Source organism: Dendrobium catenatum, unplaced genomic scaffold (assembly GCF_001605985.2).
Source record: "Dendrobium catenatum unplaced genomic scaffold, ASM160598v2 fragScaff_scaffold_621, whole genome shotgun sequence".
Lineage (NCBI taxonomy): Eukaryota > Viridiplantae > Streptophyta > Magnoliopsida > Asparagales > Orchidaceae > Dendrobium > Dendrobium catenatum.
In genome coordinates, this window is record NW_021319083.1 from 29270789 (window position 1) to 29293161 (window position 22373).

General features: G+C 35.5%; 1 protein-coding gene across 1 annotated transcript; it reads left to right on the forward strand.

Annotated features, from left to right (window-relative positions):
- The first annotated feature begins 1340 nt into the window (after window positions 1–1340).
- On the forward strand, window positions 1341–22040 carry LOC110099949 (60S ribosomal protein L18a-like protein). Its single transcript, XM_020827292.2, has 4 exons — window positions 1341–1623; window positions 7804–7882; window positions 8042–8159; window positions 21746–22040. Exons 1-4 carry the CDS (start codon window positions 1392–1394, stop codon window positions 21803–21805), a joined length of 489 nt encoding a protein of 162 aa, XP_020682951.1. The 5' UTR covers window positions 1341–1391; the 3' UTR covers window positions 21806–22040.
- The last annotated feature ends 333 nt before the right edge of the window (window positions 22041–22373 follow it).

Below are 22373 nucleotides of genomic sequence, written 5' to 3' on the forward strand. Positions count from 1 at the left end.
GAGCTTAGATTCATCTTGTCAAGAAGCTTGATTTGCATGTGAGATTTAGAGATAATTTGGTTTCCTAATTAATGTCTCAAAAGTTTTAATAACATTGTAAATGTTTGATTTGGGTTCGTTTATACTTGGATCATATCACTCTTGATGTTGATGGGTTCATCTCATCAAAAGCTTTAGTTTGATTGTAATTTTGTTGAAATCTAAGTTTGAATGGTTTCAAAAGCATCAATTTCAAATGTACATTGATATTCATACCCAATTAAATTGATTTTTGATGACCTATTCGTCGGGAACTTATCATGATTTTGAGATGAAATTACCATGGTTTGACGTGATATAATCAAACAAAAAATATCTTTATGGAAATAAAATATGCCAACAAATACATATAATTGAAATAAAATTATATTTATATAAAATTTTATGCACCTTAACACAAATATATATAATAATGTTTTTAACAAGGAAATTACTATTTTAAAAGTTAAGTTACAATGCTAACAAAATTCTATTTAATATAAAACAAATGAATTTTAAAATAAAATTTAGCCCACTGTCGATCGTTATTAACACCAAGCAATTTCTCGCTATCCTTCCCCACCACTGATTGTTGCCATCACCCATTAGCCATCACCATACCTTTGTATCTCATATTCTCTTGTAACAAAATCAGAAATCCTTTCTAGCTTTCAACCGATACAATGGAATTACTTTAATTGAACAATAAATTGTAAAATATTTTATTAAGAAAAAAAAATCAATCTATATACATAACATTCAAAATTATCACATTACATATAACATATTTAATATCTAAATTTTAGTATTTATCTAAAATAATACTTAGTTGACTAATGTTAATGACTTGGATGAAATTTGACAAAAAGAATGTCTCGATAAGTGTGTAGAGGGATCTCATTAAGAAGGGTCGCGATGGGAATCTGAGGAAGGAGACTCATGAGATCGATGATATATGTGCTGGAAAAGGATGACAATGAGATTAATCAAGTGTGAGATAAGAGAAGCACACAACTTATCCTGATCTGTTGGTTGGGAGCTTAGCCTATCAACTAAGAGGTCTTTTGAGTCTTATGTATGCGTGTATGTGTGAGTCTATCTTAACTGGTCTAAATGTCAAAAAAAAAAAAAAAAAAAAAAAAAAAAAAAGAAAAAAAGTGGGGGGTGGGGGGGAAAGCTTGGTGAGGATATAGGGTTTGTAATGGAGCGTGGTGTTTAAAAGTTCTAATATTATGGGAGTAAATAATGATTATATAAACATGTAATAATAATAATAATAATAATAATAATAATAAACAAAGGAGATATAGCCAGCCTTCCTTTGTCAACGATCAGATTCCACGAGATCTGCGTGACGAGAGAGAGAGAGAGAGATGAGTGAAGCGCAGTGGAAAGGCAGCGATGGACGGAGCGGTGATCCTCATCATCACCAACATCACCATCACGAGCATCATCACTCTGATCCTCAGTACGGGACGTTCCAAGGTGTGAGTTCGCAGCAGCCAGCGATGGGGTTTCCCCAGCCGGTTCCGCCGCCAGGAGCCTCTGGTTATCCGCCCCATCCAGGCCAGAATTACTATCCCCATGGCTACCAATCTGTTCCAGGTAAATTATCTACCTAGTGTTACACCTATTTCAAATATCTCTTTCAAGATCTCGCGATTCCTTACATGTGCCTCGTAACTTGATACTTGGGTAGTTGGGTTGGTTTCGATTACGTTTGGGGCTTTTTCTTAGCATGGATTGACCTAACATTTGCATGAAGTACTGAGATAGTTAAATGATTGGATTGTTTATTTTAGGGGAGTTTGTAAGAAAATTCGCTGTAGCTTGCAATCCTGATGAAATATTGATAAGAGGTGTTTTCAATATTTTAAATAATTACGCCAACCTTTCTTGTATTTGCAAACAGTGACAACTAAATATGTTGTGTTTCAGAACTTCTTGCAAGCTAGGAGAGCAGGTGAGAGCTCGTGTTACCTTTTAGATTTGTGTTACATACGTAGTGTTAGAAGACAGATTTTCTTTTATAACGTGGAGGAAAAAATAAGTGGCTTATCCCAAATGTTAGAATTCATTATATATGAATACATTTTTATTAGAAAAGCTCACCGCCATACAATCATCATTGATTTTTGAGTGATAAAGGTTTTGAAGATGATTTAATCTATTTTAGTGGTGATAATGACCGTCCATGTGGACATAGTGATTGTTGCGTCCAGGAATATTCGCGGCGGTAGAGAAATAGAAAATTTAGCGTCTTAGCGTTGTACGAAAATCCGGCACGCAATCAGATTAGAGAGAGGATACATCATTAAAGGAGACACCAAGATTTTTACGTGGAAAACCCCTTAAAATGGGAAAAAACCACAGGGTCTAGCCCAGTTCGAATGAATCCACTAGTATGACTGTTGATTACAAATGAGGCCCTTCCTTGGGAGAAGGCCTTAACTTGATGTACATTTTATAGAGTACATTACATGTTGGGAATACAAAGAGTCACTGTTGACGCATTCGCTTTATTGGAAGGACTGTAGTCGGTGGGCGACGGAAGTCAGGAGGACCGTAGTCAGCTGGCGACGGAGGTCGGAAGGACTATAGTAGGCAGGCGACATAAGTCAGAAGGACCATAGTAGGCGGGCGACTGAGGTCGGAAAGACTGTAGTCGGTGGGCGACGTAAGTCAGGAGAACTGTAGTCGGCTGGCGACGGAGGTTGAAAGGACTGTGTCTGACGATGAAGGTCAGAAGGACGGCGTCAAGTAGAAGTCCAACAATGAAAAGAAATTCATTTTCGGATAGATGTCCAACGAAAGTCCGATAACCGGTAGAAGTCCGGCGTCTGGTAGAAACTTGGCAATGAGTGAAGGTCTGGTGTCAGGTAGAAGTCCGACGTTTGTTGGTGGCCGAGGAGAACTCCGGTATAACTTGGGCAGAGTTTCGGTGTCAGGGGGGAACTCTGTTGTTACTTGGGCAGAATGTTAGCATCCCGTGGAAGTCAGGCAGAATTCTGGTGTCTCGTGGAAGTCGGGCAGAATTCCGGCGTCATTTGGAGTTCAGGCGGAACTCTGGCGGTGGTCGAGGAGGAGTCTCTTCACTCCTACTCTTCTCTTCTCCTCCTCTTCTTCTTGCCTGGATCCCCTCTCATGAGAAATGAGGGGTCTATTTATAGATTTTCTGGAGTGGCATAACTTGTAAATAGGTGTGAAATAAGGGGCAAATAGGGAGCGGTCAAATGGATGGCTGATATTGAATCCCTTGATCGTGCACCGTTCGTCAAACAATTGAAGGTCTTAGTGATGTCGGAATTCGACGATCTTGGGCTCGTTGGATTTGTCTCGTCGAGCCGTTCGATTCGACTATAAGCTCATTAAAATCAAAGTTTGCTTGGTAACTTAAATTGTGGTATGAACTTTCCAACAGCACATCGGGTGCTTGATTTGGACTCATTTGGGCTCGGATTGAGTTGAATTTGGTGTTGTTGGGTTTGTATTTCCGAGACGCTCAGTTTGACTATAAGCTTGCTGAAATCGGAGTTCAGATGCTCCCGGATTTAATTTTTGAAGTTTCCGGCTTGATTTTTGCCTCGAGATTCGTGCCCGATCAAGATAATTTCATGATAACGTATTAGTGATAAACATCGGATGGTGCTAATTGGGGTGGCTTCTTGAGTGTTGGATCTTGGTACAACAACGATGGCATATACAAGTAGTGATGATAAGAGTGGTGGTAATGATAAACCTAAGGCTAGTCATTGTGACAAGCTCTAAGGCAATGGTTGCTATAGACCCAAAAGTGCTGGATGTGATATATCTATGAGCTATCTTTGGATGTGGCTGCATTAAGTTGTCAACTATGATAGTTTCTAACTTCTAAGTCGAGAATAACTAATGTTGTTGAAAGTGCATTAAGAGCTCACTTAGGTGCTTGGGCAAAGTTGAAGCTGTAGTGTTTCACACACCTCCGAGGATGAAGTCAGTACTAATGCGTGCCTAGGCAAGCATCTAGTTGTAAGCCACTAAGCATTGAAGTGAATGTCTCGCTTTGAATTGAGCAAGAGTGCCTATATTTTAAATGCCAAAGATGATTTTATTTTTTATGAATATAATTAACTTTAGGACGATTTGAAAGAATGTCAGGAAACAGTTATACTCCCTTAAAGGTAAGTTGAGCGAATTCAAATGGAAAACTTCAAGCTCTAAAGAAGCAAAACTTTATGATGAAGAATATGAGTTCAAGGAGAAAAATAAAATGGCAGGCTACTGATTTAGTAAAAAGATCATCTTCTTATTTTACACTCGCTACAAATTTAAGTAGTTTAAATGCGCTTATTTAGCCTAATTTATTTAGCAAACTTCTCAATCTTGAAATGCAATGAACTTTGGAAATTTATAATTTCTTTCTACCATAATATAATCGTAATATTACCTCAAAAGTATCCTCATAATTATAGAAATTAATAACCTGCATGTTTCCTTTTTAGTTCCCTACTTCAATTGAGTAAACGCCTAGTTTTGTTCAGCATCTTGGGCATATCACAGTCATATTGCTTTGAGCGTGCCTTGCACTTTTGATAAAATTAATTGTAACAACAAGGTCGAAGATGGTGCTAGCATAAAACTCAATGGCGGCGGCTTGAACTAACTTAAGAATGCTGGTTGCGATTAACCCAAAGGTAGCACATAAGACCTCTGCAAAGATGACACAATGATAAGCTTTGAAGGTGGAGATTACGACAGAGCTAAGTGTGGCAGCTACACTTGACGTAGAGTTAATGACTAAAGCAAGCCTAAAAGTTATGGCAATAATAAACTTAATGGTGATGGCTATGATGAATCTAGGGCCAATTGGAACATGAGAAACAGAGGTGGTAATATGGAGATTGAAGATGGAGATATCAATAAAGCAACATAAGGATTTGTGTAGTAGTGAATCAGGTGGCAGTTGTAGCATGGTAAAAGGTTGCAGATGATGGCATGCCCAAAGGCAATGGATTCAATGACAATAAATTTGAGTAGAACATTTTAATGGGCCCAAACGTGGCGATCAAGATAAATTCATGAGTTGCATTTAGGGTTCGACAATAAGCCTCACATTGAATGAAGCAATAAGCTATAAAAATGGTATATTTAAATTGTTTTGCTTGGATTGGCGGGCCCGATAAGCCTTGGTTGACCCAAAAAAGCCTAAATTGAATTGAGGCCACAAGCTTTGCATCCTTGGGTTTGAACCTAATTGTAACCTAATACATGGTTGTCATCCCTAAAGAAGGTTTTACTTTTTTGAGGGGCCCCACACCCCATGTTTTCTACTTTCATTTTTTATTTTTTCTCGTCTTTTCATCTCCTTGCAACCAATATAGAACTAATTGGTGAGCATGTCTCTATCCTATTGGATTCTTTTGGTAATGTAGGATTGGCCAAATAGACTTTAAAGAGGACATACTTTTAGCCAAACAAACTTGAAAGTAGGAACAACTTGCTGACAAAGATATTGGCAAAGGCAAGTGGCTCAATTGAATGGCACAATAAAGGGCAACGATTGCGGTGCAGCTGCAATGAGAATAGGTGTTTTGTTGAATATGTTGGTAAATATCTGTAAGAAAGACAATTGCAGTTACATATTCAAGCAAATTCTTGGAGTTTTTTAAACTTTAAAAGATTTTTCTTTGCTATGATTTGTCGAGGTTTTGTACACATGTTTATTGACAATAGCTAATATGCATGAAGTTTTTTATGACAAGTTTCTTTTGCTATCTTCATAGAACATTTTGGCTTTAGCAGAGTTTAGAATGTTGGAATTTTTCCTCAATCAAGTTTTACAAATTTCATGGTAAAAAATGATATAGTTTTGTGAAACTTTAGGGGTGGTTGCTAACATGTGTGCTTACCCTAAATTTAAGTACAATTAAATTCGATTATTTTTTGTGTGAAACAAGAATAACAATATGTGCAGTAAAAATGTGATTATTTTTTAATTATTAATAATGTATGTTATAATAAGAATTTTTTGTATAAATTTTTTAATATATATGAGTTTACATTTGTTTAAATCCTAATTTTATTTTCGACTCCAAGGTTGTGAAAATTGGACTAAATATAGAACTAGAAGAATGAAATGTTCAAGGTTCAATGGTTCGATTGGGTTGAACGAGGGGTTGAACCAGATGACGTAATAAATATGAAAATCAAATTCTTCCTCGGACAAGGAATATATCTAACATCCTTGAGTCTCCAAGTTGACCCATCTAACATTCTTATATTACCATCTCCCTGTTCTACAATAGTGCAGGGATTGTTGTCCCCCATATATATTTTACTTAGATCATCTTGAGTGTAATTCTTGAATGCCTTCTTATTAGGACTTACATGTAATAAAGCATTTGAATATATAAACCAAGATTAAAATTTATTCAGAGAAAAAAATCTGAGAATCACTCTAAATTTTTTTTGCATAAATATTCGCAGAGTTACTTTTATCTTGACATCTGCCACTAGCCTTCTTTGGAGCAGTATAGTCCTTCAAGTGTCCATTATTTCCACAGTTTTAACACATAACTTTCAATTTACCTAAAATAGATTTTCATGTTCTAGTTTTAGATCTTCTACTTGGATTTTTTTCTAAACCTCTTCTTCAGCACTAACCCCACAATATTCGTAAAGTTTAACTCTAAACTTTTTGAAGAATTACTCATAGCAGTAACAAGCCGATCACATTTATATGACAATGAAGCTAACATAAGCAATGCTCTCACGTTGTCATCAAATTTGTTTTGAGTATGAGAATGATGTAAGAGAGAAGAGAAGCAAGGAGAGAGTGAGAGAGAAGATAGGTCTGTATTTATTTCTCACAATTTTCATAAATGGATTTCTAGGTGTGGTGTGGCTCTGTCGATTTTTCCCGATTTCTGGTTTTTCCACGTTAAATCTTGGTATTCTTTACTTTTCATTGCATTCTAATTTTTCTTGTTTGTTTTGTTGCGTGGTTTACAACCCGATTCATTGACACAATCAAATTCCACATATAACTAACAATTTTTGACAGATATGAAGCCCACTCTTATTTTTGTGTGCTCCACATATGGCTTCTGATGACATGAGTGAGGGGATAACATTCATTTACGACAATCTCAAACTACATATCTTCATTTTCAGTTCTCATCAGTTTAGATCTCTATTTTTTTTTTTTGTTTCCATGCACATCGATAATGCGCTGCTCCTCCTTTTTATCTTTTTAGTATGGGCCAGTTATTTGTATGCACGCTTTACTTCCAGTGTAGGTAATTGTAGACCATTCATTCATTTCAGTAACATAATAACCGTTCTTGACGAGAGGCTGATCCGAGCCTTACCCCTTGGAAGCTGCTGCATCACTAATACTTAAACCAAGTTAATGGGCAATTACCTGTATTAGCCTAAATCTATCTTCTTTATACTTAATCTTTCCATTTGTCCAATTGTTTTCTAAACTTGATTTCGGATATTTGGCCCTTCTGGACGAGTTAATAGATTATTCAATGCTAAACTTCGTTGCTAGCAGAATTTTAATATTTTAGTTTAATCCTGCAATTAACTGATTAGAATTTCTCCCTTACATTCATTTTTGTTTTGCATTTTAATGGCATAAGGTCCTGCATGTATATTACAATTTTTAAAAGTAGTCTGCTTTGTTGTTGGAAAGGATACACAATTCTCAATTTCGTATCATGGTTATTACTGATTGTCATTTATTGTTTTACAGTTTTTTTTATTCATCTTCATGATCTTTCTTTTTGTTTATTTTAATAGCCTATGCTGCTGTTGCTGAAGGAAGGCCTTTGAGAGAGCCACGTCTGCCTTGCTGTGGCATTGGCCTTGGATGGTTTTTGTAAGTGCATTATTGTTGTATGTTATAAGTTGTCATCAAATGTATATTTCTATTTTTATGCTTTCCTCTATACCTGCCAGCTCTTTACTGTGTTATCCCTATTTCTTTTTGGCAACGTCAGTTTTCTGATGTTGCTTGTTCTACTTCTTTTCTTGCAAGGTTCATCATCGGGTTCTTTCTTGTTGCTATTCCATGGTATGTCGCAGCCTTCATAGTACTGTGTGCCACAAGAGTTGATCATAGAGAAAAACCAGGCTATGTTGCTTGTACAATTGCAGTAAGTACAACTATTCGGTATCATTATTGTGGTGATGTAGTTTTCATATGTTTCTTTCATGAAGTTTTTTTACCATGATTTAGGATAAAACTGCCCCGTAGAATGATGTGCCACCACCCCCTGATTAGACCCTATGTTGCACGGATACGCCTATTTATGAGGCATGCTGTATCGGACACGTGTCAGATACGGATACGCCTCCGATACTGCATGGATACGTGTCGGATACGGCTTTGCCGTGTCAATTAAAATATTATTTAAATTTGATCGGACACGCGTATTGCTTGGTACTCGGTACTGCTCAGTACTCGGTATTGCTCGGTACTGCTCGGTACCGCTCGATACTGAGCGATACTAGAACTCAGTACTGCTCGGTACCGAGAGATACTAGTACTCGGTACTGCTCAGTACTCAGTACCGCTCTTACAATAAAAACAGAGGGGTACCGAATAGTACCAAGCAATGCCGAGAAGTTAGAGAAAACTTTAAAGCAACTCTTACAATAAAAATTTGTTCCGGGGGGCGCTGCCCCTTGACCATGCGACCTGACCGGGCTGGTCGAACCCCGCCAGGGGGCAGCGCCCCCTTGGACCCCCGGCATAGGTGCAACATATCTATACTTTTTATTAAAAATTTTCATGTTTCAAATTCATGTGGATTAATTGTGTCGATCATTCGTACTTTTAATTAAAAACTTCATATGCATGACAATTTATGTTTTTGTTGTTGTATTAGACATTTAAATATTTTATGCTTACTTCTATTTTAATATTATAAGATACAATGCTACAAATGATGTTGCTTTCATTTTTTTTGTCATTTCAAATATTATGATTTGATTAATTTGTTATTTTTTATGTATGATTTATATATTATGATGCCGTATCCGCGCCGTATCCGTATCCTGTATTTTTAAGATTTGTCGTGTCCCGTATCCGTATCGTGTCGTATCCGTGTCGCCTTATCCGTATCGGTGCAACATAGATTAGACCTTATTGTGATTATTCCCAAATACATTTTGTTGTCATGTTTTCTACATTTCTTGGAATTGTTATGCCTTTATATTTTTTCATGAAAGGCTAGAAATTTGCAAATAGTGTTAATACGTTTTGTGTATGTAGCAGCTTCAATGATAAAAATGGGCGATTAGCCTCATAAATTATACCTTTATTTTCTGCATTTTACAAAGTTTTCCTTAAATTTTAGGTCATTAAAATCATTTTTTATTTTTTTTTCAAAAATAGAAATGTTGCGTGCTAGAATATACGCGGCGGTAGAGTTCGTAATTTTACGTCTGAGCGTTGTACGAATATTCAGCACACAAACAAGAGATAAAAGAACGCCACGATTTTTACGTGGAAAACCCTGAAAAGGGAAAAAACCACAGGGCCACGCCCAGTTGAAAAGTTTCACTAGTGTTGTGTAAATTACAAGAAGCTGATTCGTCCTACAAGTTAGGACAATCATATTACACTAAGTTTCTCCTGAATTTAAACAAAGTGCACAAGCCCGGCGTTTCCCGAATATCCGGCAGAATTCCGGCGTATTCAGGCGGTGGGAAGAACTCTAGCGGTGGTCGAGGAGGAGCTGATTATCCTCTTCTTCTCTTCTTCTGGCTTCTCTCTCTTCTCACTTGAGTCCCCTCTTATGAGGAATGAGGGGTCTATTTATAGTTTTTTTGGAGTGACATATCTCGTAAATAGGTGTGAGATTGCAAATAGGGAGTGGCGAATGGAGGGCTGATATTGAATCCTTCAATCGTGCACCGTTCGTTGGACATTTGAGGGCCTTAGTGATGTCGAAATTTGGCGATCTTGGTCTCGTTGGATTCGTCTCGTCGAGCCGTTCGATTCGAGTATAAGCTCGTCAAAATCGGAGACATAGCAACACCGGCCCTTAAAGGGCAGGTTCTCACTTACGTCAGGCGGAGAACCCGCCTGCCTGGGCGGACAAGCCGAGGGGGGGAAAGTTCTCGGGTGGGCCCAAGGGGCCCACCAAGTTGAAGAGAAAGGTTGTGGTGTTTTCCCTAGGGGTAATGAGGGGATTTTGAGGGGTTCATGTGAAAGTTAAAAGTGAGTTAGGGTGGCTTTTTGGAGGGATCTCATTTTGGTGGCTGTTTTAGTTTTCTTTTTCTCTAGGGCTTGGGAGAAAGCTTCTCTTCTCGAATTGAGAGCATTGTATCCGTGGAAACTTGTAAGTCTTTTAATATTCAAGTTATTGAAGTGTTTGTGAGTGTTTTCATCCAAGAAATTTCGCATTTTTCCATCGTTTTTGGGCTGTTTTGCTTAGATTCCGAAAATTACAAATCAAGGTCCATCAGAGACTTGCATAAAAATCATCTTTAGCTTACGTGAAGTATAGTCATCTTCAGCCTGAATCTCCCTATGAGCAACTTTGGTCACACCGTATCCCCTATCGCCTCATACCCTACGAATCCACCCTCGACATTTATGACGACCTATATTGGCACCATCAATTTTGTCTTTTCTACTCGCTTTAGGGTTATCTTGCACAAAAGACCCTCTAATTGCTTGGAAGTGGACCAATATAACACCAATATATCTCTAAGGATTCTCCGTATGAAAAATTATGCCTCGTTCTCTTCTCTATTTGATTGATTTTGTGTGATATTGAAAATTATTTGATTGATTTTTTGTGATATTGAAAATAATTGAGGCGATTGAAATTGACCTTCACTCTACTGTCTCAATTTTGTTTACATAATAATTTAACTTCATATGTGAAAATCATTCCCACCTTCATTGATCAACAATCATGACAAGAAACTCTACATTTCTTATCTTCTTGCTTAGCCTTAGGGAAAGAATGACATGCCACTTCAACAATATCTAAAAAATAAGCCATGATGCCTCCACAATGAACAAGTCAATATTGGGGTGACAACCCAAGCTACAATCTCAAAAGAAGCTTCTTGTCAATATCCTAGGCATAATTGCAGTTGGTTAATATCCTCCCAATACCATCAATAGACACGTCAAGAAGCACATTGATCATCAACAAGGTCAAAATATATTGTTCATCAATATCAAGCAAAAACTACCATTATCAATTGATGCTACAAACATTGATTCCCGAATCAACATCAAGTTGCTTCTTCACCAATATAAAGTCTTATCTCTCATTGACATCAACGTGCATCCCTCATTAACATAAAGTTACATCTCTTGTCTACATCAAATTGCTTCCTAGAATGAGAAAATACTATTAACGTCATGGACATGTCTTAATATAAACCGAAAAATATGCAGTGTGAACTAAAAAAATAATATAATGTGTTTTAAGCATGCTCTCTTATAAGTTTACTTTATATACAAAGGTGGTAAATAGGAGCCTTGAGATGTATCTGAGATGTTTTGCTTTAGAGACACCTCAGCTATGAACCAAGTGGATGGAATGGGTAGAGTACCAGTACAACACTTCATATCATTGGGCTTCATAGATGACTCCTTTCAAAGTGTTATCTGGAAGGGACCCACCTCATTTGATGCACTTTGGACAGAGCAGTACACCAGTCTCTTCGGTAGAGCAGTACTTGCAGAGGGACAAGCTGTTGGATGAGTTAAAAAGACATTTGTTGAGAGCTTAATAGATTATGAAGAAGCAGGCAGATTGGCGCAAAAAGGACATCCAATTTGAGATAGGGGATAGGGTCTACTTAAAGCTTCGTCCCTACAGACAAAGGACAATGGCTAACATGAGGAATGAGAAGCTGATCCTAATGTATTTTGGTTCTTATGAGATACTAGAGAGGATTAGAGTTGTAGGTTATCACTTGAAGTTATCTTCGACCGCTACTGTAAATTTGATGTTTCATGTGCAACAATGGAGGAGAGCTATTGGAGATCATGCATCTAATTCAGAGTTAACTGTGACACTAATAGAGGATTTGAAAGTGGTATTGGAACCATTGGAGATGAAAGGGGTACAATAGGGAGAGGGAGGGATCAAGGAAGTCTTGATAAAATGGAAGAACCTACTCGACTATGACACCACATGGGAGCCATACAAGAGGATGAAGAAGTAATTTCCATCTTTCTACCTTGAGGACAAGATGGGTCTTTGGGAGGGGGGTATTGATGGACCGGTCCCTCCTGGACCGGCTATTTTCTACAGCAAACGGAAAGGTCGCCTACATTAGGTTCCGCCCCTTTTGGGGTGGGGCCCAGGGACCTTTTTCAAACGGGAGATGGGGGAGAATTAGGAAGGAAAATTAATATGAAGGGGCTGCTTTTTGATTTGCATTATTTTTGTGTGCTTTATGTAGGTGGTTTACCCTAGGGTTAGTTTTCATGCTTTTGTTTGCTGAAATTAGGATTTCTTAGGTTGTGAGAGCTCTAGTCAGAGGCTACGAATTTGGTAGAGACGGATCTTCTTTTCAAATTGAAGATCCAACTGTATCTTGCTGCTTTTTGTCATATTTCTTGCAATAAAAAATTTCGTGGAGTGTTCTTCTTCCCAAATTCTTCTTGTGTTTGCTGATTTGGTGGAAATTGCATCTGCTTCCTATTAGTATACTACTATACTCTCATCAATTACATCTATTATTGTAAATTTGGCTTTTACGAAGTGAGCATTTAACATTCATTAAGTAAGCTTGGTTGTAACTAATGCACTTCCTACAAAGTAATTATGAGCCATCACAGGTGGTTCTACTATGCTAATGTTTAAGATATCTGTACTACCCATTATCATTAAAATGCACAATCTTATATTTATAATAATTCTAGAAATTAAGTTGAGTAGACTTGTTAGGTAATATTTTAGATCTGAATTCCTAAGGATGGGTGAAAAGAGAGGAATCATCGATACTGGTAGTTAGTTCAAATCAAATACCCTGAACATTGGACTAATACCGGCACTTTTCATGATTTCTAGTTTATAATCATTGGTCTCAATGCTCAGTGAAACTTTAGATGACATCATCTTTCTGATAGCTAATTTTTTAAAGGCTCTTGTAGAATTTTTTTTTGGATTTAAGCACATTCAACTGGTTTGAATTCCACACAATTTTACTTTACATTATTATTGTACTTATAATTGTCATAATTAATAACTAATTTTATACTGCTATCTTTATGAAAATTATGCATATTTGATATGTTGTTTAAATGATTGGGCCAATTTACTAAGTCTAGATTCAATGAGAAGTTCAATAAGGTCTATTGGCTTTTTAAATTGATATCTTATGATAAATAGCAAGGTTTTATTAATAGATGAGTTATATGCAAACTTAGTCATAGGAAATATCAAATCTCAACTAAATGCTTGTTCTTTAATCGACAATGTAACACATCTTCCAACTTTTTTTGAACTACTTCAATTTGGTTAATGGTTCGTGGGTGATAAATAGTGAACTTTTAAATAGTTTATCATTTTCTTCTATATAGTTTTTAAAATTAACTCATAGTCTCATACATTTTACATCTCTATCAGTTACAATAATTTTGATAATCTTTGTAGTTTAACCACTTCATTAAAGTATAATTTTGCTTTGTGATGTATTAACAATTTTAAAACATGGAATGAAATGAGCCTAGTTTTTTAAAATTAACCACAGCAAATACAGAATGATATTTTCTCAAGATTTGTTGTAATTCTAGAATAAAATCCATACTAACATCCTTTTAAAGTTTATATCGAAAAGACTACAGTGTATAACGCCTAATTTTATTTTTCTTTTATTTAGCAATTTGGCATGTTTTACAATGTTGCATGACCTATTTCAAGCTAGGCTAATGATACTTGTCCTCAATGATAGCTATAGTTTTTTTTTTTATTGAAATACCTTTCATCACCACCAACATGTAATTATAAGATAAAAAATATTGCAAAGATGAATTAGGAATTCAAAATTGGGTTATCCTAAAAGAAACGATAGCTTTCTTTTTTTAAATATTTTTACATCATTTTATTATCTGTATCATTTATATCTTTTTTTTTTTTGGCTTTCAATTAGCTAAAAATTACTGTTATTGAACACATCATTATGTATGTTGAAAAATTATCATCTAATGTGGTTTTAGTAAATTAAAAACTCATGTAGTATATATGGTAGACAACTCATGAACATTTCAGCTGGTAAATGCATCTTTTTGCTCTTTCGTTTTGTGTTTTGCACATTTAAGCAAAAAAAAAAAAAAAAATCTTATACCTTAATTTAATCTTATCACGTTGAAAACATTGAGCATGGTGTGACATTACAACAACAACAACATCAAGTCTTTATCCAACTATGTGAGGTCGGCTACATGAATCCTTTTTATCCATTGTGTCCTATTAAAGGTCAAATTCTCATTTAAATATAATAAAGAAAGGTCATTCCTAATATTTTCTAACCATGTCTTTTTAGGTCCGCCTCTACCTTTCTTAAGATAAGTCAAATCTAATACCTCTACTTTCCTAACCGGGTCATTGGAAGGCCGCAGTTTTATGTGACCAAACCATCTAAGACGACTCTCTCTAATCTTTATCTTCTACAGGAGCTACTCAAACCTTTTCACGTATATGCTCATTTCGTATCCTATTTCTAAGGGTAAAGCCACTCATCCACCTGAGCATCCTCATCTCTGCCACACTTAACTTAGTATTATGCTTCTCTTTTAATGGCCAACATTCAACACCATAAAGCATTGCAGGTCTCACCACCATTTTATAGAATTTTCCTTTAAGTTTGAGGGGTACTTTTCTATCACACAACAAGTTTGGCGCATTCCTCCACTTCAACCATCCAACTTGAATTCTGCTGATAATATCCCCATCTATTTTACCATACTCTGAACAATAGATCCAAGATATCTAAAACGTGTACTCTTATTAATGACTTCATCGCCCAAAGTCACAATCGCCTCACTAGGTCTATTATTACTAAAATTACACTCCATATATTCTGTTTTAGATCTACTCAAGCGAAAGCCTTTAGTCTCTAATGTTGACCTCCATAATTCAAGTTTACTTTCAACTCCCTCTCTAGTCTTATCAACAAGAAGAATATCATCAGCAAAAAGCATACACCAAGATACATCATCTTGCAAATGTCTAGTGAGAACATCCAAGCATGGGTGTGACATTAATTAAATCAAAATATTTGTCATTGAAGTCCTTACAATATGCATAATCCTCTTTATTGTGATTAAATTTGGTCACCTTAAGTTGCATGGTATGAAAGATAACAATGCTACTTAGTCATCAGTTGGTTTATTTTTTGTTCTATTTTTAATTCAGTCGGTTTTACACAAATGTATATTCATATGTAAGAACTCATTCTATTTAACATGCATATGCCCTAATTTCTTTTGGTGGTCTAAGATTATTTTAAAGCATGGTAATCCAAATATAGGGTAAATTCTTTTAGCGATAAGTAGTACTTCTAATAACAAAGTGATTGTATAATGATATAATTTTTTTATCATAATTGGAATATTATAAATCATGAAATCTTCAAATTTTGTGAATATTAGTTGGCATTGGTCAGTTTTTAATTGGTTTAACCTTATCAAGATCAATTGATAACCAACAACAAACATTATAAATTCCAAAAAATATAATAAATGGGTAAAAATTAATACTTCTTCATATTTACTTATACTTTAATATTGCAAAATGTTAAAGACTTATCTAAGATGAAACAAATGTTATTCTCTACATTTGTTGTAAATTAGAACGCCCCCTATAAAAAATTATCAAATGTGATTCATGATTCTTATAAAAATACTCGATGTTTTTGTTAAACTAATAGACACTACTAAGCATTTTTGCAAATCATAATTGTTTTAAAAGAAAAATTCTTTTCATCCCATTCTCTCATCCTTAATGGCAATTACTCAGTTCAATCTTTATGGAATCTTTATGGAAATTATAGCCCTATCTATCATATTTAGCATATATTCTAATATTGGCATAAGAGATTGATACTTGATAATGATTTTATTAATTGCTCGACAGTCATACATATTCTACAATTCCCTTTCTTTGGTACAGGCACAATACATGAACTCATACTCTCTATAATAAATCATTTCCTATGCAATTCATCTACCTGCCTTTTAAGATTAACATACTTGATAGGATTCATTATATAATGTGGTAAATTAGGCTGCAATGATCCATGAATGATATCAAGAGCATATTGTATATCTCTAAGTTGTTTATATGAAGCACACTAAGAGGGAGTTAATTAGGTATGCAATGAGAAATTTAAGAATTTCCTTCAAAATTCTTCCAAACTCAAAATCACATTATAATTCAGGAGCTATGCAAGTAATTGCACACAATAGAAGCTACTTAATAAATAAACTAAATACATAATGGAAGCTATGAATGTATCAATTAAATACACAAATTAACCGCACAAATTATAATAAATATAGGAAATATGATAACACAATGTGTATGGACTAATACAAATGAGCGTCTTAATGATTAACCACAAATCAAAAGATGACGCTTGGCATTTGTAGTCTTATGCAATTCTATCAGTGCAATATTAATATGGTGTAGGAGAATAATTCAACTAGTTGAGTGGGCAATTTATTGTTAATCTCTATTATGGTCAAACTAAGCTTCGCTTGTTAATTCAATTAAACTATTTATGCCAATTGTTGAAAAAAATGGTAGCACACAAATAATGTAATGGTGGAGCTAATGTGAGATTTTGAATTATAAGCACAAGTGTATAAGTTGATTTCACTGCAAAAGTTTATGAGATTGATTTAGTCAAACATCAATTTTTATACATAGAGTCCAAATACAAACAATATTATGGTGATTATAAAATAATTCTATTTGTGAAAGCAATTAATTAATTAGCACAATAATGATTGATTTACTCTAATGCAATAGCATGAGTTATTAGTATAGATATCTGATGCAGGACTACAATGCTAAAAATGAATGCGATAAGAACTTACACGATTTCTTGAATAAAACAATTAAGATTAAAACTATTAACAGTCAAAACGACAAAAGAAAATAAGAGAGGGGTGCCTACGTTTAGGCTAAGCCACTTGCCAAACGCTTGAAGTATCAAATAATTTAGAATCTCAACAATAAGAAAATGTATTAGCTTTCAACAAAATCCCTATGCTAACAATAAGATTAGAAGCGTATAAAGTACGCTCAATCCTACGTTTACTAAGCTTAGGTAAAGGCCAAACAAGATCTTACATTTACTAAGCTTAGGCAAAAGGCGAAGCACGGCTCCTCGTGACTCCTCACCACCTACAAGATTAGGGGATTAGGAATGTAAATGAAAATGGGAAGAAGTTCACCCTTGGGAAGGTTCTGAGATGACTTGCCACTGGGTGCCGGCAAGTTGCTGGTCATTAGCCTCTGATAGAGTGAAGAGAATGCGATCCTCGTATTCTTCAATAGAATTATCAACTTCGGGGTTGTAGTCGAAGAACAGAGAATGGAGGATGTTGATGTTGCCTTGATCGTCGTAAGCAAATCCATAGTCAACCTCCGGATTGGTCATTCACTGGCTTTGACGGTCGATGTGTAGTCGAAAATCAGCGTCAATCCTTTGAAGCTCCACTAGAGAGAAACTTCAGAGAAAGAAGTTTCTCTCAAAATTGAAGTGGAAAAGATGAATGTGGCGTCCGACCAACGTAAAAGGGAGAGAGATTTAATTTGGCTCCAATTTGGTGGAGGGAAAGGGTTTCCAAACAATGCTCTAATTAATCCCTATGTTTGGGAATAATTAAAGAAGAGGAAGAGAGGGTAGGGGCAGCGGCAAGAGAGAGGTGGGGATGAGGGATTTGTTTCCAAAATTTAATGTTAGGTTTTGGAAAGTAATTAGGAGTTGTTGGGCTTTGGAAATTTCGGCCAAGGAGGGAGCATGAGAGGTTTGAATTAATTCCAAAAAGGGGGATGGGCTTTAGGAATAAATCCAAAGCAATTAAGGAGGTAGGGGCCGGCGGCTTAATGGAATAGGGAGGGATTTTGGGTTGCTTAATTTGAGATTTAGGAATTAAGAAAGAATTAAATCCCCTTTAATTTGAAATTCAAAAGGGGCTTTCCTAGTTTCCTAAATTAGGAAAGGATTTCAAATTCAAATAAGTTTGAATTTTGAAATTAATTCTTCCCAACCTAAGAGTGGATGATTATGGAAAGTAATCAAGGAGTTGAGTTGTTGAGGGAAGATAGGGGAGGTGGGAGTGGCCGGCGGTTATGCGGGTGTTTATGTGGGTTTCGGTGAAGGGGAGGTGGTGGGGTGAAGCCGGCGGGTAGATGGGGGGAATCCGGTGACTGGCGGCCTAGGGTTTGGTTCAACCTTAGGCCGGCGGCTAGATGAGGAATAGAGAAAAAAAAAATCGATAAAAAGAAAAACCACAAATCCGGTCGTCTCCAAGGTTGGTGGGTGATCCAAATTCCCTCTCCAAGGGATCTCGCTCCAATCTCTCATAAGAACTCAAACATTGAGAAAAATTTTATCATTCAACCATTAACCTTAGAAGATAAACATAAGGGATATAAATAGCCTCGTACAAAAGGAATCTAAGATAAAAGACAACAGTGCCGTTAGGGCTTACATACGACTTCCCTTAAGGGGTAAAACAGGAAAAGACAAATACAACATAAATAATAAAAGACATAATAAAACAAATACATGAAATGACTCAAAAATACATCGACTCAATCGTGTCCGTAGATCAACGGCCACGCCTCTGATATACTTTCCATGCTCTGATGTTCCCATCAGTATCATCACATAAACATGAGAGCTTAAGTAAATAAGTGTGCAAGGAATGTAAATCTAGATTAATAGAGCAATATGAGATTGTCATTTATGTTAACTTGCCTTCCGATTGGCCTATGCCCATGCCTAAGCACCCAATACTTAGGATTCCACTAACTTGCTTACAGCCACAAGCTCAATCCTTAGCCCAAAAGCCAATGGAGAACCTATCACATCCTTTTACTTCAATCAAGAAGAGAATTCTCATTTTCGTTGTGTGCAAATGCGCATTTAAATTAGGGGTGTAAACGAAACGAGTCGAGTAGAGCTCAAGTAGTAGCAAACTCGAGCTTGAGTCGAGAGCAACAAGAACACGAGCTCCAACTCGTGTCGAGCCTAAAGAACGAGCTCGAGCTCGACTCGTCCATTTTCTCTTAGGTTCGAGAGCTCGACTCTAGATGAAATTAAGGCTGAAGCTTTTGCTTCGTTGTCGTAGGGGAAGTTTCGGCAGTTGAGAAGAAAGATCGAAAGAGCTGAAGCTTTTGCTTCGTCATCGCTAGGGAAATGTCGATTGTGGAGAAGAAAGTTTGCTAGAAAAAAATGAGGAAGAAGAATTATAAACTACTGATCTTGAAGAAGGATAGCTATGCTATTTTAATTAGCTTAGAAAAAATAGATTGCTGCGACAACATTTTCTTAAAAAAAAAAAAACAGCTATTTAGACTTTTTTTTTAATTTACACAATTGTTGTATAGTGTAATAATTATATTAATGCTGTAATAAATGCTATATATTTTTTTAATGCATGAAAAATTTACTTTAGCTTAAATTCTAAATAATTAATTAATTCAAGCTGGCTCGTGAGCCGACGAGTCGAGTTTTAACAAACTCAAACTCGAGCTCGTTTAATATTCGAGCTTGAGCTCGTGGCTTGATAAGCTCAACTTGCGAGCTCGTTAACGAGTCAAGTTTGAGCTGGCTTGACTCATTTACACCCTTACATCTAAGCCACACGTAGCAATTAAAAAGGATGCCTTCTTCCAAAGTGCCCAATCGGTAATTAAGGCTATCACTAACTCTTATAAAGACTACATAATCTTGACACGAACAATTTCTAATAATACAGCATAAATGCATGAATCATCGAGAGATTGAGAGAAAAATATTACTTATATGTTCTTAGAAGGATCTTTGATGAAGGATGAACACTTCAAGTTTTTCCAAAGATTAACCTGTGAAGCTCGGAGTTTTTTCTTTTTTTATATGGAAAATATGAGGAGAATATCTCTTTTTTAAGAGAAATATTTATAGAGTAAAGTGATCATGAGCAATATAAAAAAGCATTTCTGAATGACTAATGATGGAATCAAACAATATTTCAATTTTTAGGAAGGACTAGCTAATGATTGCCAAAAATAGGGTAGCAATGAGCTTGGAAGAGTTTTCGGTGGGCTGTAAAGCCCTTTAGTACCCATTTAGGTTTGTTGCAACTCAAATAAATACATTTTTAGCCCAAAAATCCTGTTTGTTTGCGAATTGACTAAGCTTTACGGTGACCTGCTAACTTAGTGGCAACCTTTAAGGTTTAGCAGTGACCCGCCAAATGGTTGATAAGTCTAGTAAAACTTAAGGATTTATATATCAAATTAACTTTAACAATTTATCTCTATAATAGAGTTTTAGTTAAGCCCTAATAGGTTAATACCTAAAAGATATTTTAAAATAAATTCTTTTATATAAGATAGATTCATAATTTATTGAAAATAATTTTATTGTATTTTAATTATCTTATTGATCATTCTTGAGATATTTTAGGGTAAATTGTACTCCATTAAAATTAAATAATGTAGCACCTTAAAAAAAAAAAAACAGCAAGTTAACTTGTTAGATCTTTATTTACACACTTAAGTCACCTGGATTCATTTTAAGCCCATCTTCAAGCTACAAAAGCTCTAAGCAAGCTGATAGGAAACACTTGGATTTCCAAGTGTTTCTCACCAAAACCAACTAGATCCAAGATGAAAACTGCTGTCCACAACAGTATGGAATATACAACAAGGTTTGTCACATACAAATCGTTAGATGACATCACATAAGGTTTGTTTTCATCAATTTCATAATTAGCTACACATGAGTCACATGGAATCATGAGGTCTACAATTTCTCCTTATTCGATGATAAAAATTAAATTAAATCCTAAAATAGTCCATAAACTATTCACAACACATTTCTCCAATTGATTTTCTTAACTAACAAAATTGATCTAAAATGACTTCTCATATAGAAATAGTGATACAAAATTGATCCAAATTTAGTCCTCGAGGGATCGTTTTGAATCAATTTTATATATTCGATGAACTAAATGGGAGAAATGTAATATTTCAGGACTAAATTTGTCACATACAAATCGTTGACTAACAAAAAATGTGCGTACTATTTCTTTTGTTATTAATAATATTTGTTCTTCTTTGTTTTATTTAGCTTCTGATGTGAATCATATGATTTTGTATTTCATGTATAAATTGTTAGTATTAAATCTTTTAATTAAATTTTAAAAGAACATTTTATCTACGATATGTCATGTCCTACTTTTTATAGTTATAACGCATCTTCATGTTCGTGTCTGTGTCTATATCTCATAGATATCTAATTTTTCATTTAAATTAACTACTTCATGCTTGAATGAATCATTTTGCATTCTTCAATATTTTAGAATTCTTCTTATTTAAAGCATTTAAAAGATTTCATAAGACCTTTTGTGTCATCTAATTCGAAGAGAAATGCTGTCTTCATCTCTTATTTATCATATATTGTTCTAATTAGAATGTATGGAGTTTTACAGAAGATTATTACGCGTAACTATGACTTCTGTTCAATCTTCGTCCAACAGGCTGTTGTTGCGACTATCGCTATTATTTTTGGAGCAACAAAAGGAGCTGATGTGTGGTGATTGCCTGATAGCCTTAAAGAACAGAATTGTTTGGGTATAGGGTGCCAATGTATGTTCATAGCTGTTTATGTACTCTATAGTTGTTTCTGGTATTCTATCCAGTAATACATAGTGGGACCTGTTGCAGATTTGTTTATTTTCCTGTACAACTTAGCGATCATTCTGGAATTTCACTTTGGTGTTTCTATAATAACTTTTCGTTAATACAAGTCTTAATATCATTATGTAGCTGATATTTTTGGTTCCTTGTCCATGAAAACTGAAGTTCTTGATTTATAGATAGGGGATTTACATAGATAATATTCGAAATTATCTTATTTGCATATTTAACAGCTAAAATTTATGATTTATGTAATCTACCACTCATTTAACCCCATTTAACACAAAAAGAGGTGGGGAAGTTATGGTGGAATTTTTTGGAGAAGGGCATTGACAAGATTAGCTAGGGCTATCAAAATCGGGTCACGAAATGGGTTCGGGTCCACCTCGGAACTGACTTGTCATCGTTCGACCCGACCTGTTTTTACAAATGGGTCGGTTTTACGGACCTGAACCAGACCCGCTTTGG

What these genes read in the sequence shown, in the direction of transcription:
- LOC110099949 (XM_020827292.2), top strand. Translation starts at nt 1,392, where the DNA reads ATGAGTGAAGCGCAGTGGAAAGGCAGCGATGGACGGAGCGGTGATCCT. An exon ending in TGGCTACCAATCTGTTCCAG is followed by an intron (nt 1,624 to 7,803) that starts GTAAATTATCTA and finishes TTATTTTAATAG; the next exon opens with CCTATGCTGCTGTTGCTGAA. An exon ending in ATTGGCCTTGGATGGTTTTT is followed by an intron (nt 7,883 to 8,041) that starts GTAAGTGCATTA and finishes TTTTCTTGCAAG; the next exon opens with GTTCATCATCGGGTTCTTTC.